The sequence below is a fragment of the Cariama cristata genome, unplaced genomic scaffold, assembly GCF_000690535.1.
Source record: "Cariama cristata isolate BGI_N322 unplaced genomic scaffold, ASM69053v1 scaffold9366, whole genome shotgun sequence".
Taxonomy (NCBI): domain Eukaryota; kingdom Metazoa; phylum Chordata; class Aves; order Cariamiformes; family Cariamidae; genus Cariama; species Cariama cristata.
Window position 1 is genome coordinate 20,412 of NW_009621499.1, and position 13,494 is coordinate 33,905.

A 13,494-nucleotide genomic window follows, 5' to 3' on the forward strand; every position below is an offset into this window, starting at 1 on the left:
AGAGCATGTTTTGCAAAGTTCCTGTGTCAGTCAGAGTAGAAATAGCTCTTTTTATTTATATTCCCCTAAAGAGCATCATCCCTGTGGCTCCAGGACCACAACTTGCCCACTTTCACAGCGTTGAATTGCTGGCAAAGCTGGTGAGCCATGTCTGGCTGGGGGATGTTGACAGAGGGGCAGGGACTGGGCTCCCAGCTCCCTTGTGTGGCTTGGCTCCTTTAGTCCTGCCAGCCGAAGGGCCACTTTGTCCTTTTGACTCTCCTGAAGGAAAATCTTAATTTAGATAGTAACAGGTCACAATGCTGACCTAGTTTGCTGAACTCCTTAGCGGCTGCTGTCCTGGTTCTGCCACCTCTGCTGCAGCAGAGGAACTTTTCTCCAGCCTCTACAATTGCTCCCATCATTGTGATGCACCCAAAAGGTGTGGAGGGGAGAGGGATGGGCCACGATTTTGCCCTGGTAGGATGTGGGATGGCCTTGCACAAATTGTGATCCTGGGAGCATGCTGGCAGGGGATGAAAGCGGTTCTGGGAAAGGGACCTGGTAAGCCAACCGCCCCAGAGCATGAACTGCGAAGCTGTGAGAGGGAGAATCTGAATCACAATGAACCCCTCACATTAAATCAGGGCGGGGGGAGCCCAAGGAATGAGAACTGTAAGCAAATTGGCAAACACAGGCAGGATCACCAGAGTGGTTCCTGCCTCATCAGAATGTGGAGACCTCCAGGATGGACCAAACAACATGGTCCCAGCTCCCTGGTTGACAATGTCTCTTCTCTCAGCCATCATCCAGGCCTTCCTTAAAGACAGGGTTACATGGCACCAAGGGGGACAAGAGCCAAGAATCATCATCATCTCAGGGATTGCAGGGCTAAGGCACTTGGATGGATGGGTTGCACAACCAGTCTTACCACGGGCTGGAGGAAGCTCTCCTGGCCCAGAAGAATGGCAGTAGCCAAGTGATGTCCCAAATTCTCATGGCCTGCCTTACCTTGAGAGGGCTTCATGGCATGGTATGGCCTTACGCTGGTGAGGCCATGAGGGTAGATGTTGTACGGTCGGCTTGCCAGGTTCTTGAACATGATCTGAAATGAGGACAGCCAGCATGAACGTTTAACACTTTCTGAACTTTGTGAGCCCTCAAGGCTGCCTTTAGTGTCCTCACAGGGAGGGAAACGCTGGGTAGGGACACTCTTGAATCAGCTACCTGCCAGTGTCCAACAGGGAGGAACCTGGACATGTCTGGGACCACAAAGTAGAAGTCAGAGTAGAAGAAACAACTGTTTATTTCTCTACCAGTCTACACTGTCTGTCTTTCTGGGATGTGCCCATTTTAGGAAGAGCATGAAAATATCAGATTTATTAAAGGGGAAGTTGCTGTCTTTAGTCTCACTTTGCATATGAGACAGAAGAGGTCTGTGAATCCAGGAGGCCTCAGACGACCAAGACACTAAGTATGCAGAGCAGTCAACAGCTTCAGAGTGCTCCCCACTGCACTGCATGAAACCCTTCATTTATTGCTGCTAAATAGCTCTGTCAGGGCTTTGCCACAGGCGTTACCTTCAGCTCCATGCCCACAACTGCACAGGGAACCCCAAGAAGGGAGGAGGAATGTGAAGCTCCTGGAAACCATCCCAATCCTCCTAGCAGCAAGCACGTCAAGTGGTCAGTAGAGGCACTTGGGGAGACACAAGCAGCAGTCCCCAATACTGTATGGTAAGAGCACACAGATGGAGAAGAGTGGAGGATGAGAGGACACTCCTGCCTCAGAGGAAGGTGCTGGATGCCATGTGTCATGGATTAATTCACACGATTCCCAAGATGCCTGCAATGAAGTCAAATCAAGGGGACTGGGCCATATCCTGTGTATCTCTGCTGATCTCACTGAGAGTATTTAGCTTTAGCTTTCAGTCATCTGCCTTTCTGGTGAACTTTGGTCATTACCAAACATGATAGAGCACATGAAGGACTTATGTCAGTCCTTAACCACAAATGAAGAGCTATTAGGAGGAAGAACATCAAGCTTTGAAGTTTCCCCTTTCAGTCCTTCTGTGCGGAAGGCAATCTCTCTCTTACCTTAAACTCATCTCCAACCTCCCCCTTAATGACAGGCCCCAGAATTCCCTTGTCCAGTTGATCTGACACCTTGCGCTTCTTGAAGGTTGCATCCTCATACTCCACAAACATCACTTTCTTATACTTTGAACCAATCCGCTGAGGGCCAGCCTCCAGGAACAGGCTTGTGATGTTTCTGCAGGCAAAGCAGAGAAAGAGCAAATGGCCACACGCGGGATGCTGTCAGAACCAGAGCAAGATCTTCCATCATCCAAGGACCTACACAGCTCTCCAGGGACTACCAGTTTACAGTGCGGACATCCATCCCTGCAATCACAATATGCATCCTGGGGAATAACATTTCAAGTGATTCAGTGCTTCTTTAATGGAGAAAGCTTCAACTAGGTTGCACAGCAGCAGCCTTGGGCTGACACTGTCCTGTCTTGGAAGGAAGTGGTGACTGTGAGAGCTGAGAGCATGGCAGGTTGTCCTGTGTCAGGGAACATCCCCACTATGGGGCATAAGGCAACAGAGCAGCTGCCTTTCCTTGATCGTTCCAGGCCCTTCCCAGGAGCAAGGCCAGCCCTAAGCTGGAGAGGACACCTCCTCAGGCTTATCCTGTGAGAGGCTGCAGGTGGGGATTTCTGCCCTGCATGCCTTGCTCCAGTGGCCGCTGGCTGGGATCCCCACCTAGGGCAGAACCTGGTGACCCCACTACCAAGCCAGCCCCAGTGCAGACAGCCTGTGTCAGCAGCGTGACGTTGGGACTGGTGACAAGTGTCATCACCATGCAGTGCTGACTAAGGTACTTCTGCTGAGATACCGCACTTGCATCACCTCTCCCTCCAAGATGTGGGGGAGCAGCAGAGGCTAATTGCCGCTGCCATCTAGAGCAAGTCCTTCCAGACAGGGCAAGGAGATCCATTCTCTGGGGCTGTGGGCACATGTCCTGGCTGTGCAGGGCCTCCTGGTTGGAATGTGAGAGGGTCACCAGGCATTGCTGGCTGATGAGAAGGGCCTGACCCCAGAGACCTGGGCAACAGAGAGACAAATGCCTTAGAGACAAAAGCCTCTGTGGGGCGTTTGGTAAAGCAGAGCAAAGCCAGATCCTACCTCCCCATGGCCTTCCCAAGACCATCTTTGTCCTGCATCCATACTGTTAGTGTTAATAAGGAAGAACAAAACTGTCCAGGTTGGGCAGAAGGAAAATACATTTCTGGGGAAAACGGAGAAGAGCTGGCAGGGCTGCCTTAAGGAGCAGCCTCATGGGCACACATGCCCACTCTCACCTGTCTAGAGACACTGGCTTCGTGGGGGCGTAGTCCCAGTCCATTTCCTCAGCCGCGATGTAGTGAGTCCAGGTCACAGGCGTCTCTTTGACAAAAGAGCGTACTTGGATCACATGATAAGCTTCCTCATCTTCTTCAGGGTAATCTGTGTCCTCTGGCTCATCTGACAGCTTCCCCATCTTCAACAGGCGCTCCTCCAGACACTCCTCCACCTTCACAATGGCCTCCATGCCAGCTGGGTTCAGACAAGCCAGTCAGAAAGGGTCACACATTGACATGCCAGCACAGGCACGCACTCCCCCCAGGCTCTATTTGGGAGATGTCGTCTCCACTACTGTCCCCATCAAATGGGCCATCACATGGGTCAACCTATGCCATGCTGGTCACGGGCCAGTTTGCACGTGGCTGTAACTCTATGGAGCTGGAGGGGCCTTGAAGCTGCAGCACTGCACAGAACCCTGAACCTGGGCCATCCCCTGAACTTCTTTTTCCCCGAGCTCTTGCAGAATAAGGTTACCTTGCTTATGGGACAGTATCTGGCAGAACATCCGAAACCATCCAGCTGTAACTGGCATGGTCTGAGCTGTAAGATACGTGGCAGAGGAGAGTTCTAGGCTGCTGAGACGGTGGCTTCTCACCAGGAATGTGTGGGCTTCAAAGAAAATGGAGTGGACTTCTGGCCCAGTGCCCAACCCGATCACATGCCAGTGGACCTTCTTCTTGAGGCACAGTGTGAGACCTGACAGGAGAGAAGGAAAGCACCCAGGAGTCAGCACTATGTCCATCCCTTGTCCCCACTCTTGTCATGGACTCAGAGTCTGACACATGCTGAGGAGAGTCTCCTACCCCGCAAGGTGGTGGCTTCAAGCTGGAGAAGTCACATGTGAAGGTGGACTGTCTGAGCAAAACAGAGACAGAGGCACAGGCCACATCATCCCCCTGAGATAAGACTAGATTTACAGAGTGAGGGACTTCAGCAAGGGCTTTGGGAGGCGTGCTGATGGCAACTCGCAGTGGCAAAAGAGGCATATGTGCTCCTTGACTCTGTAGATAGGGGAACTGGGAACTGGAAAGGGGAATCATTTGTCTGATCACAACACTGGCAAGCCTGATACTAAAACACTGCATCTGGGGCAGGGCTCCAGCACATCCTCAGCAGTAGTTGAAATACCCCAAGGGTATTTCAAAAGGGCAGAGAGAGGTCACCAGGATTATTTGAAGGCTGGAGAAAATTTCTTCCTTGGAGGGACTCAAAGAGCTCAGTGTGCTTAGGAAATGGGAGAGGACTTGACTGCATTGTAAAAATATTTTCCTGGGGAGAAATTAGTGTGTGCTGAAGGGCTCTGTAATCTAGCAGAGAAGTGAATAACAGGAACAAGTTCCTGGAAGCCGAAGCCAAACAAAGTCAAATACAGAGTCAAGCACTTGTTTTTGGCACTGAATACGATAGGTGACTGGAACAGATCCCAAGAGCCTGGGAGGAGACAGGGTGGAGGCTCCGTCCTGAGGCTCTCAGCTCTCCATTGCTACCTCTCCATCAGACACCTCTCAGGCCAGGTCCCAGATCCAGACAGGGGGTTGCTGGGCAGAGGTCCACACCTTCTCGAGGGGAAACCGACTGTGCCAACACAGCAGCCGACCATGAGGTCTACTCAGCTCTTAGGCTCCATGAATCCACCAGGACAGGGAATTCAGGGAAGTTTTGCTTTTGCCTTTTGTTGGAGAATGGCCAGATACAGGTGGGAGGTTTCAGGGTGATCACCAAGGGTTCACCAAGGTTGCTGATGGTATTGACTCTCCTGACAATGTTTCTCAGTTTGCCTTGGAGATTCTTCACTCTCAGGCAGCTCTGGACCTTCTCCCAGAAGAACATTGGAAAATGCTAGCTTTTTTCTTCACTGAGACCACAAATGGCCTTTTCTTTTGCTTTTCTGGAGAAAAGGAGGCTGAGGGGAGACCGTATCACTCTCTACGACTACCTGAAAGGAGATTGTAGTGAGGTGGGTGTTGGTCTCTTCCAAGTACCCAGTGATAGGACAAGAGGAAATGGCCTCAAGTTGCACCAGGGGAGGTTTAGATTGGATATTAGGAAGAATTTCTTCACTGAAGGAGTTATCAAACACTGGAACAGGCTGCCCAGGGAAGTGGTTGAGTCACTATCCCTGGAGATATTTTAAAAGACATGTAGATATGGTGCTTAGGGACACAGTTTAGTGGTAGACTTAGCAGTGTTAGTTTTATGGTTGGACTTGATGATCTTTAGGGTCTGTTCCAACCTAAATGATTCTATGAGTTTTGTTGTCAGAGCCAGGCAAGTGAGAGCTGAATTTTCCCCTCAATGCTACCTCCAGCCTTGTTCACAGAGCTACAAGAGATAAAACTCTTTGCTACCAGCACTATTCCTGGATACCTCCAAGGCGGTCAGCTGCATTTGGCAACACAGACAGCCAGAAGCAGGTCCTGCCCCACTGTAAATGGGCAAGGCAGATCAAGGAGTTGAGATGTGATAGTGCCTCTAGGGTGAACACAGCCTAACAAATCCATCACCTGGGAACTCCTCTTGATGTCGCTTCTCACATCCCTTCACAAGTTACCTTGGGTTTACAGACCTGGCTACACCTCTGTTCCTAGCACCTCCTATGCTCTCCATCCCTGTCCCTGGCACATCAGTACTCACCAGGCAATGAGCCATTGATGTAGCCATTGATGGTGTGCAGCTCTGTCCTGTTGTGAGGCAGGGCTTGAGGAGCTGCTGGGGAGCCAGGCTCAGAGTACCAGCTTTTCCCTGTGAAGAGAGGAGGATGCAGTCAGCTTTCACTTGAGAGCATTTCAAAGAAAAAGGAAACCTTCCCACTGGAGTGAAACAGTATGAAAGCCAAAATTCAGGGAGGTCAGATGGAAATCTGCTGTTGGAAATCCACAGCAGACCTGGCCACAGCTCTGCATGAATGTGGTAGTGACCATTGCACGTGACAGAGCATTAGTCCCCCGTAGCTTTAGCCTGTGTGACGAGAACAAGGCCAGGGCATGGGATGGGAGAGCTGGGCAGGCTGCAGGCCCCCTGCACCTGGGGAACAGAAGAAGGAGTGGCAGTACTGCACCAGGAGCACATTGGCTGGGGGGGGCTGTACAAGGCTTAAACCCTTAGGAGACAGTGTGGGAGCTGAGCAACTGTGCTAACACCATGGCCAAAGCATGTATCCCGGACCATGCTGAATTCAGGGTTCAACACTGGTCAGCAGGGTAGTTACCTTCATCAAACACTGCGAAGAGCATCACAAACTCTTGCTGCGTGTCCTCATTCCCATCACTCACCAGGGTCCCTGCAAGATACCACAGGATGGATCTCTTTAAAGGCCAACAAGCACCATGCCCATCTCCTCAGAGAATTCCCTTTGTGCCCTCCAAGAACTGGTAAATCAAAGCCAGGCTGTGGATTGCTTTCGTCACATCTCATGACTGGCACAGCTGTGTTTCCAGCTTTGCAGTCCCCAAAAGCCCATGATTAAGAGGCAGCTGCCCCCAGAAGGCATAGAAAGATCAGTTTATGCTGCCTGCCCCTGGAAGGCTCTCAGGATCCACTTACTCACCTAGAAGAGCCCATTTTATCTAGCTCTCTTGTCAGCATCATCATCTGGGCTCTTTGTCTAGACTTCGCTCAGTGGAGAAACTGCTCCTGGTGAGTCAGTGGAGCCTGCAGACAATGCCCTGGGAGGAGGTGATTCATGCCTATTTCTCTTCAGTGACTACAAGGGGGTCTGGACCACTGCCTCCAGGAGATGGCTCAACCAGGGGTGACCAATCCCACCCCAGGCACACTTCTTGGTGCCTTGCACCCAGCAATTATTAACAGCCAGGATTTCATCACCTCCATGTTTACCAAAGGAAGGAGAGCAGGCACAGGTACTGTGCATCAGGCAGTGCCCCAGGTGTCCTGCCTCTCTCCTGCCTGATCTTTAACCCTTCCTGATACAAACTTCTCTCTAGTTCTTCTGACAAAACCCTGTTTGCCAAATCACCCTGGCTGACACTGAATGATCACAGCTTGGTGAAGCTCTGAAGGAAAGACAAACATTTACGCCTCCTTAGCAATTCACCTTATGGATAGATAAGGTGAACGGTATGCCATCCTGTGGCATACAAGGGAGAAGATTTCACCTGTGGTCTGAAATCTTGCAAAGGAAGGAAGCAACCGATTTCTCTCCAACAGGAAAATCCAAAGAATGTTTGGCTCCTGCGCTGGGAAGAGACTCTTTGAGGAAAGGGCCAAACCTCAAAAGTGCTGTTGTTGACCACAGCTTACTGACTCCACTGCCATGTTCAGCCTCTGGAAGGTGTCTTTGATTTTTCTGCTTTTCAGTTCACAATTGTGTGTGACCTGTCCCCATCCTGTGCTGTCCTTACCAGGTCGGCACACGAGTAGGGCTCCAATCAAACCAGAGTTGATGTCCTTCACGCTGTCGGTGTTGGAGGAGTAGGAGTGGGTCAGACATGGTGAGTCACCATCCGTCGGGCCCTGATTTTGCTGGATTTCCCAGATGTACGTGTGTGTCTTCCCTGGATCCACCCTGTCACCCTCCTTCTCTGGCTGGCTGGTCTCATCCTCATACCCTGCACCTAAAGCCAAAGGAACAGCCAGATGTCACTGGAGATTCATCCCCAACACGCCGTGGCTACAGAAATGCCTCTTCCCCAAACCCAAAGGACAGCCTCTCTCCACCCCAGCCCTGGCGGCTAGCCTGGCTCCCACTGGCAATGGCTGGGAACAGGGGAGGCCCTGGCGGCTAGCCTGGCTCCCACTGGCAATGGCTGGTCTCAGGGCAGTGAGCAGAGCTGTGCTGGAGACTTGCTTGTTGGCCTGTGTACTCACCACCTGCCCTGATGCTGGAGGATACAGTCTTCCTGGCACTAAGCATCCAACCTCAGGTTTAACCTACGTATTACCTCTACAACAAATACGTGTTTGCTCTAGGCTGTTTGCTCATCTCAGCTCATTTCTGGGCTGGGCATGGTCTTGTTGTTACCCCAGGCTAAGCCATCTCTGTGACTGTCTGTCCTCGTAAATGGATGTGAAGAGCAAGGTCAGGGAGGGACCTGCTCCCTCCTGGCGGGCAGGTGGCAGAGTGGGAGGTCCTGCGCAAGGGCTTGCAGCACCTGGCTATTGCCTGACTCACCTTCTGATGCCTTCCAGTAGGACACCCCGATGGCGTGGAGGTTGTATGGGCGCGAGGCCAGGTTCTTAAATGTGATGACCACTATGTCATAGACTTCTGCTCGGATGGTGGGGCCCAGGAGGCCTGAAGGGAGGAAGACAACAGAGTCAGGCAGCTGGGGTCAGGCAGCTCACACCCAGCCATGGACCTCAAAGGCTCTGGACTTTCCACCCGCACAATTAGCAGTTGTCCCTCACATAGCATGGCAGCATCAACTGCGCCGGCACCAGCAAGGCTCACTGTGCCCCCAGCAGCTCTGTCGTATGGAGACTCTACCCAGGTGCGTTTCCATTTCTGGCTGAGGGGCTGCCAGCTCCCAACCCAGGATGAGTTTGACCACTGTCAAGGACAGTGAGAGCTCACCGCGCTGCAGGTGCTTCTTACCCATCCATGCTGGCTTGGGCTTGGGCTGTGTGAACGAGGCATCGGGGTACTCCACAAACACGGCTTTCCTGTACCGGGGAGGGACACCAGGCGCGGGGGGTCGTGGGCCCGGGTGCCCCAACACACTGCAGGAGGAACAAAAAGCCAAGGCTGATTGCGCAGCCCCGTCCACGGATGGGCAGCAGCCATCCTCTTCCTCTCCTCCCCACCAGCTTGCCTGTGCGGTGCTGGCCCTGGGGATCGCTCATGCTGTTGTGTCCTTTGGGTTTCCTGACAACCCCAGGTGTGTTTGGAAACGTTTTGCTCAGCTCACGGATAACAACAAGGCGGTGATTAATGTCACGGTGTTAGTCATGATGGAAGAAGACACAAGGACAGGAGGCACAGCGCCATAGTCAGCTGCAGCCAGGCGTGGGCACAGCTGCAGGTATTGCTGCCAGCCTCCTGCCTTGTGCCTTGCCTGGCTTTGTGCTTCCCCACCAGCAGACCTGGGGCACTGGGAGTGCTGCAATAGCAGTGCCACGAGGGCCTCTGCCCCGCAGCCACCCCCCACCCCATCCCCAGGACCTTCAGGACACATCACATCATGTATAACCTTGAACATCCTCCACAGCTGCCCCCCGGGAAAGAGACTGTGTCAGGCTGCATGGTAGGTCTCAGCAGTTTGCTCTGTGGTCCAAGCAACATCCCCACAGTCATTTCTTTTCTGATCAAACTGGGATTTACAGCCAGCCCCTAAAAAAACTGTTCATTGCAGCAGGAGGATAAAGGAGCCTTGAACATATTTCACACTCTGCTTATCTCTGCTGGCCACTTTCTATCTGTAAGCAGCTTAACAAATTCATTTTGCAGAAGAAATCCAGCATGTTTATCAGGATAACAAAGCCATTAATTTCTCCAAGGATTTTAGAGGCTGGGTCATCAGCCCCAGGACTGAGACCATTTCCAGTAACCAGACAGACCACTTCCAGCCTTGTTTTGTTTGGAGCAAAAGCCAGGTGGTATTTTCTTCTCTCTGAAAAAGCAGGGAGGATTGCTCTTCCCCTCTGACTAAGCCTTCATTCAAGCAGCGGTTCCCTTTGTGACTCTTCCTCGAGAAGCAGAGGAAGGATCCAGAGTGACTCAAATTTAGGAAAGGGCAAAGCATACTTGCCCCCAGGCTGCCAGCTGAAAACCGCCTGCAGCTGAAGGATGCTGTGGGGAGAGCAGGGTTCACTCTCCCCAGAGGCAGAGCAGGACAGGCGCCCATGAAAAGCCCACACGCTGCCACCTCTTGCCTTTCCCACCATGGCTACAACCCCACGTTCGGGGCTGGCAGGAAGCCCTCAGCAGTCACGGCCCCAGTGAGCAGGACTGCTGCATTCCGCTGACTTTTCCCACGAGCTGTTATCATTCCTGGCTTGGCCGTAGGGTCCAGACCAAGCTTTGCTTTCCAGCGTGACCCCATGCTGGGAGATGCCATGGGGTCACTGGCACTGGGCTGTCCACTGTCGGGAAGCTGTGCCTTAATCTCTAACTCACACAAAGCCCAGCTTTGAAAATACTTCCCTGAGATATGAGGATCTGGTCCTGCTAATTCATGGTAAACAGGGCAGAAATCCTCTGGAGCCGGGGGGGTTTTGCTGGCATGCAGGAACATGGCTGGGAAGAGACTTGGGGACACCAGGGCTCAGCACCAGGTCCCAGCTGGCACAGCAGAGCCTGACAGCCTTTGCAGGGGACGAGGAGGCAGAGTTCAGTGCAGAGACGTCTGATCCAAGTGCTTCTGGCCAGTCCTCTGCACTTGGGGTCCCTGTGGACTTCCTACCCAAAAGGCGGCTGAAGCCGAGACAGGGAGATAAGTTCCTGGCGCCTTCGATCAGCATTGTTATCTGCAGTATCTGTCCATCTCCCGGAGCTGGGAGGCAGCCAAGGTAAACACCCTGTGCTGCCGAAGCACTCAAACACGGACTGCTGCTCCGTGGCCAGCTGCTCCGAGCCAGAGCTGAGATCCCTGGGGCCATCGCAGGACGTGCTTGTCCCAGCTCTGACCCTGCCGGTAGGGTTGTGTTTGGGAGGAAGAGAAACTGAAATCATGGGGAAGGTGTAAGCGGCTCTCACCTGATGTGCTGTAGCCCATTCATTTGGCAGAGCTTTCCACAAATATGCCAGAGAAATCACTGGATACATACAGGGATTTTGGAGGTCCTGGCTGGAGATGTACCCTTGGGGGTTGCCATGAGATGCTGGTACCACAAGGGAGAACAGGTGGAGTGGAAGACGACACCCCACGCACAGCTCAGAGTCACCCCAGCTCCGGCAGCAGCTCTGCTCCTGCCATGCTCTCCTGGCTGGCTCCTGCAAGCCCCTTCTCCCCAGCCTGGCTGTTTTCCTGTGCCCTCCCCAGGCAGGGGGAACCAGGCTGATGATGGAGGGTCAGGGAAAAGGCACCATCATCCAGCTGGGAACAGCCACGCTGAGCAAGCCCCAGTTCCCACCACGGCTCCCCCGGGAGCCATGCTGCCCAGGCGTGCCCTGCCTCTCCAGGGTGGAGCATGCCACCAAGTCCCTTTGAGAAAGCCAAAGTTATCTTTCCCCATTTTAGAGAAGGACAAGTGACCTCAGACTGTCTGCTGATGCCCCATTCATCCCCAGGGCACGGCCAGGTCCCTGAGTCACTCTTGGGTCAGAAACAGTACACAAGCATATCATTAAAGCCAGTCCTGAAATAGAAAGGCACAGGGTTGAATTAACGGTGTGAGTGACCTCACCTCCACCGTAGCCTAATGGATCTGAGTGCAACATTACTAAAAGCAGTGCAGGGGGGCATTAGTAAAACAGGAGGTGCTGGATGCAATTTTCCTACTGAATTAACCAAAGGGGGGAAAAAAACAAGGTAAGTCTGATACGGTGACTATGTCAGCTAGTCAGGCTGACCTGGCTCATCACCAGAGCCTGATTTCCAGTGCCCGATCGCAGCTCCTCACTGCTCAAGCCAGTGTGGGTCTGAGATGGGGCCATGGGCTGACATTGCCCCAGCACAGAGCCTGGGGAAGGGGATGTGGCAGTGGGGCAGAGGGAAGGGATATGGCTTGATCTACAGGGGATGTAGCCGTTCCAGCTTTGCTCCCCATGCTGAGCTCAGAACAGCCCCTTCACAGCCATGTGTGTCCAAGCCAGCTGTGTCTCCAGACAACACCATCCTGATGCCTGAGCAACGCAATTGCCACTTTTCCTTCCTACTCTGAAGTATCTCAGCAAAACCACCATGCCTTTCTCCCTCTTGTCACTGTGTATAAACACCATTCTTTGCCCAAACACTAAAAATTATCTTCATTCCCTAAAGGAAAAATTTCAGCCCCAGCAATGTACCATACACAAAGACATAAATAACTGAAGTTGGATTTTACCAGAGGCAGACACAGTGGACAGCCTTTGCTGCTCTGAGTTATGTCAGGGGGGCACAGCCAACCTCCCTCTGTGGCCCCCAGGCAGGGGGGTGCATGACCCCATCTCCCCTCGCATCTCCCCAGAGCTCCCAGGATGCAGAGCCGAAGAGAAAGAACAGGCTGGAGAACCAGATCTTGGCTCCAGGCACAGACTTTAAAGGATCACAGGCAAACGGCATTAAGATAAAGCAGTGCAGAGCAGTAGCGCAGAGCAGGTCTGCATCTCTCTTTGCAGATTTATTCCACCTGTGCATTATCAGAGGTTCCAATTAGTGACTCCCTGTTGCACAGAAACACCCATTCCCAGCCTTACCAGCAGCTCGGTGCACCCACCCTGCCAGGTTGCCCCCGTGCACCTGCCTGCCCGGACCCAAGCTTACAGTGCTGTGTGTGCCAGGGTGGGAGAACACCCCTAGCAGGGTGCTGGCATTGCAATAGGAAGAGCTTTACCCTGCAGGGGCTTGCAGCACGGAGAGCAGGTCGCTGTGTATGTAGTCCCAGGCGGTTTCCACTGCACCAATGTAGTATCTTCTGACTTTGCTGATGCCCTCCTCAACCAGACAGAGGAGCAGGAGGCTGCGCAGGGCTCCCACCAGCATCATGCCTGCCGCTTGGGAACCACTCTGGCTTCAGGAGGAAAAGTGAAAAGGAAGGAATGAGGAAGGAAAAATAAGAGAAAAGCCTTTATCTTCTCATCCAGCTGTTGTAATCCACAGGAGACGGTGATTTAAAGCCAGCATCCACAGGCTCAGTCAGAGTGCTGCAGAGTTTCTCAAAGCCATGAGGAGAGGAATCACTTGAGCGGGTTAGCGCAAAGAGGAGCGTGGGAGCAATGGACTCTCCCTCTCTTCCTCTGGGGTGGCAGTGACAGGAGGAGAGGAAAAAACAAAAGGAAAGGGAGCGCAAGCACAGCAGTAAGCTGCACTGCAGGACCCAGCTGGCTCAGTGTCCTGGCCTGTGTCCAGCAGCGAGGTAAGGAAAGGGAGGGTTGCAGAGGAAGAGGAATTTAGGTGCGGTCTCTGCCTGGTCCCACCTTCCCTCTCACCGCAGAGGGGAAGGAGGAGAGTGGGTTGCAGGCCAGCGCCCTGATGCTGCCCAGGCTACAGGAGCCTTTATTTCCCCCACA

General features: G+C 52.9%; 1 protein-coding gene across 1 annotated transcript in view; it reads right to left on the bottom strand.

The window, feature by feature from the left end:
- Window positions 1–12,967, bottom strand: part of LOC104163098 (coagulation factor VIII-like) — a 26,761-nt gene extending 13,794 nt beyond the window's left edge. Inside the window, exons 1-10 of the mRNA XM_009701984.1 lie at window positions 12,819–12,967; window positions 8,941–9,065; window positions 8,518–8,640; window positions 7,748–7,960; window positions 6,595–6,666; window positions 6,021–6,128; window positions 3,861–4,082; window positions 3,344–3,578; window positions 2,076–2,250; window positions 991–1,084 (exon numbers count right to left, since the gene is read on the bottom strand). Of these exons, the coding sequence (XP_009700286.1) occupies window positions 991–1,084; window positions 2,076–2,250; window positions 3,344–3,578; window positions 3,861–4,082; window positions 6,021–6,128; window positions 6,595–6,666; window positions 7,748–7,960; window positions 8,518–8,640; window positions 8,941–9,065; window positions 12,819–12,967 (1,516 nt within the window). The remainder of the gene's footprint in view (window positions 1–990; window positions 1,085–2,075; window positions 2,251–3,343; window positions 3,579–3,860; window positions 4,083–6,020; window positions 6,129–6,594; window positions 6,667–7,747; window positions 7,961–8,517; window positions 8,641–8,940; window positions 9,066–12,818) is intronic.
- Window positions 12,968–13,494: the final 527 nt, after the last annotated feature.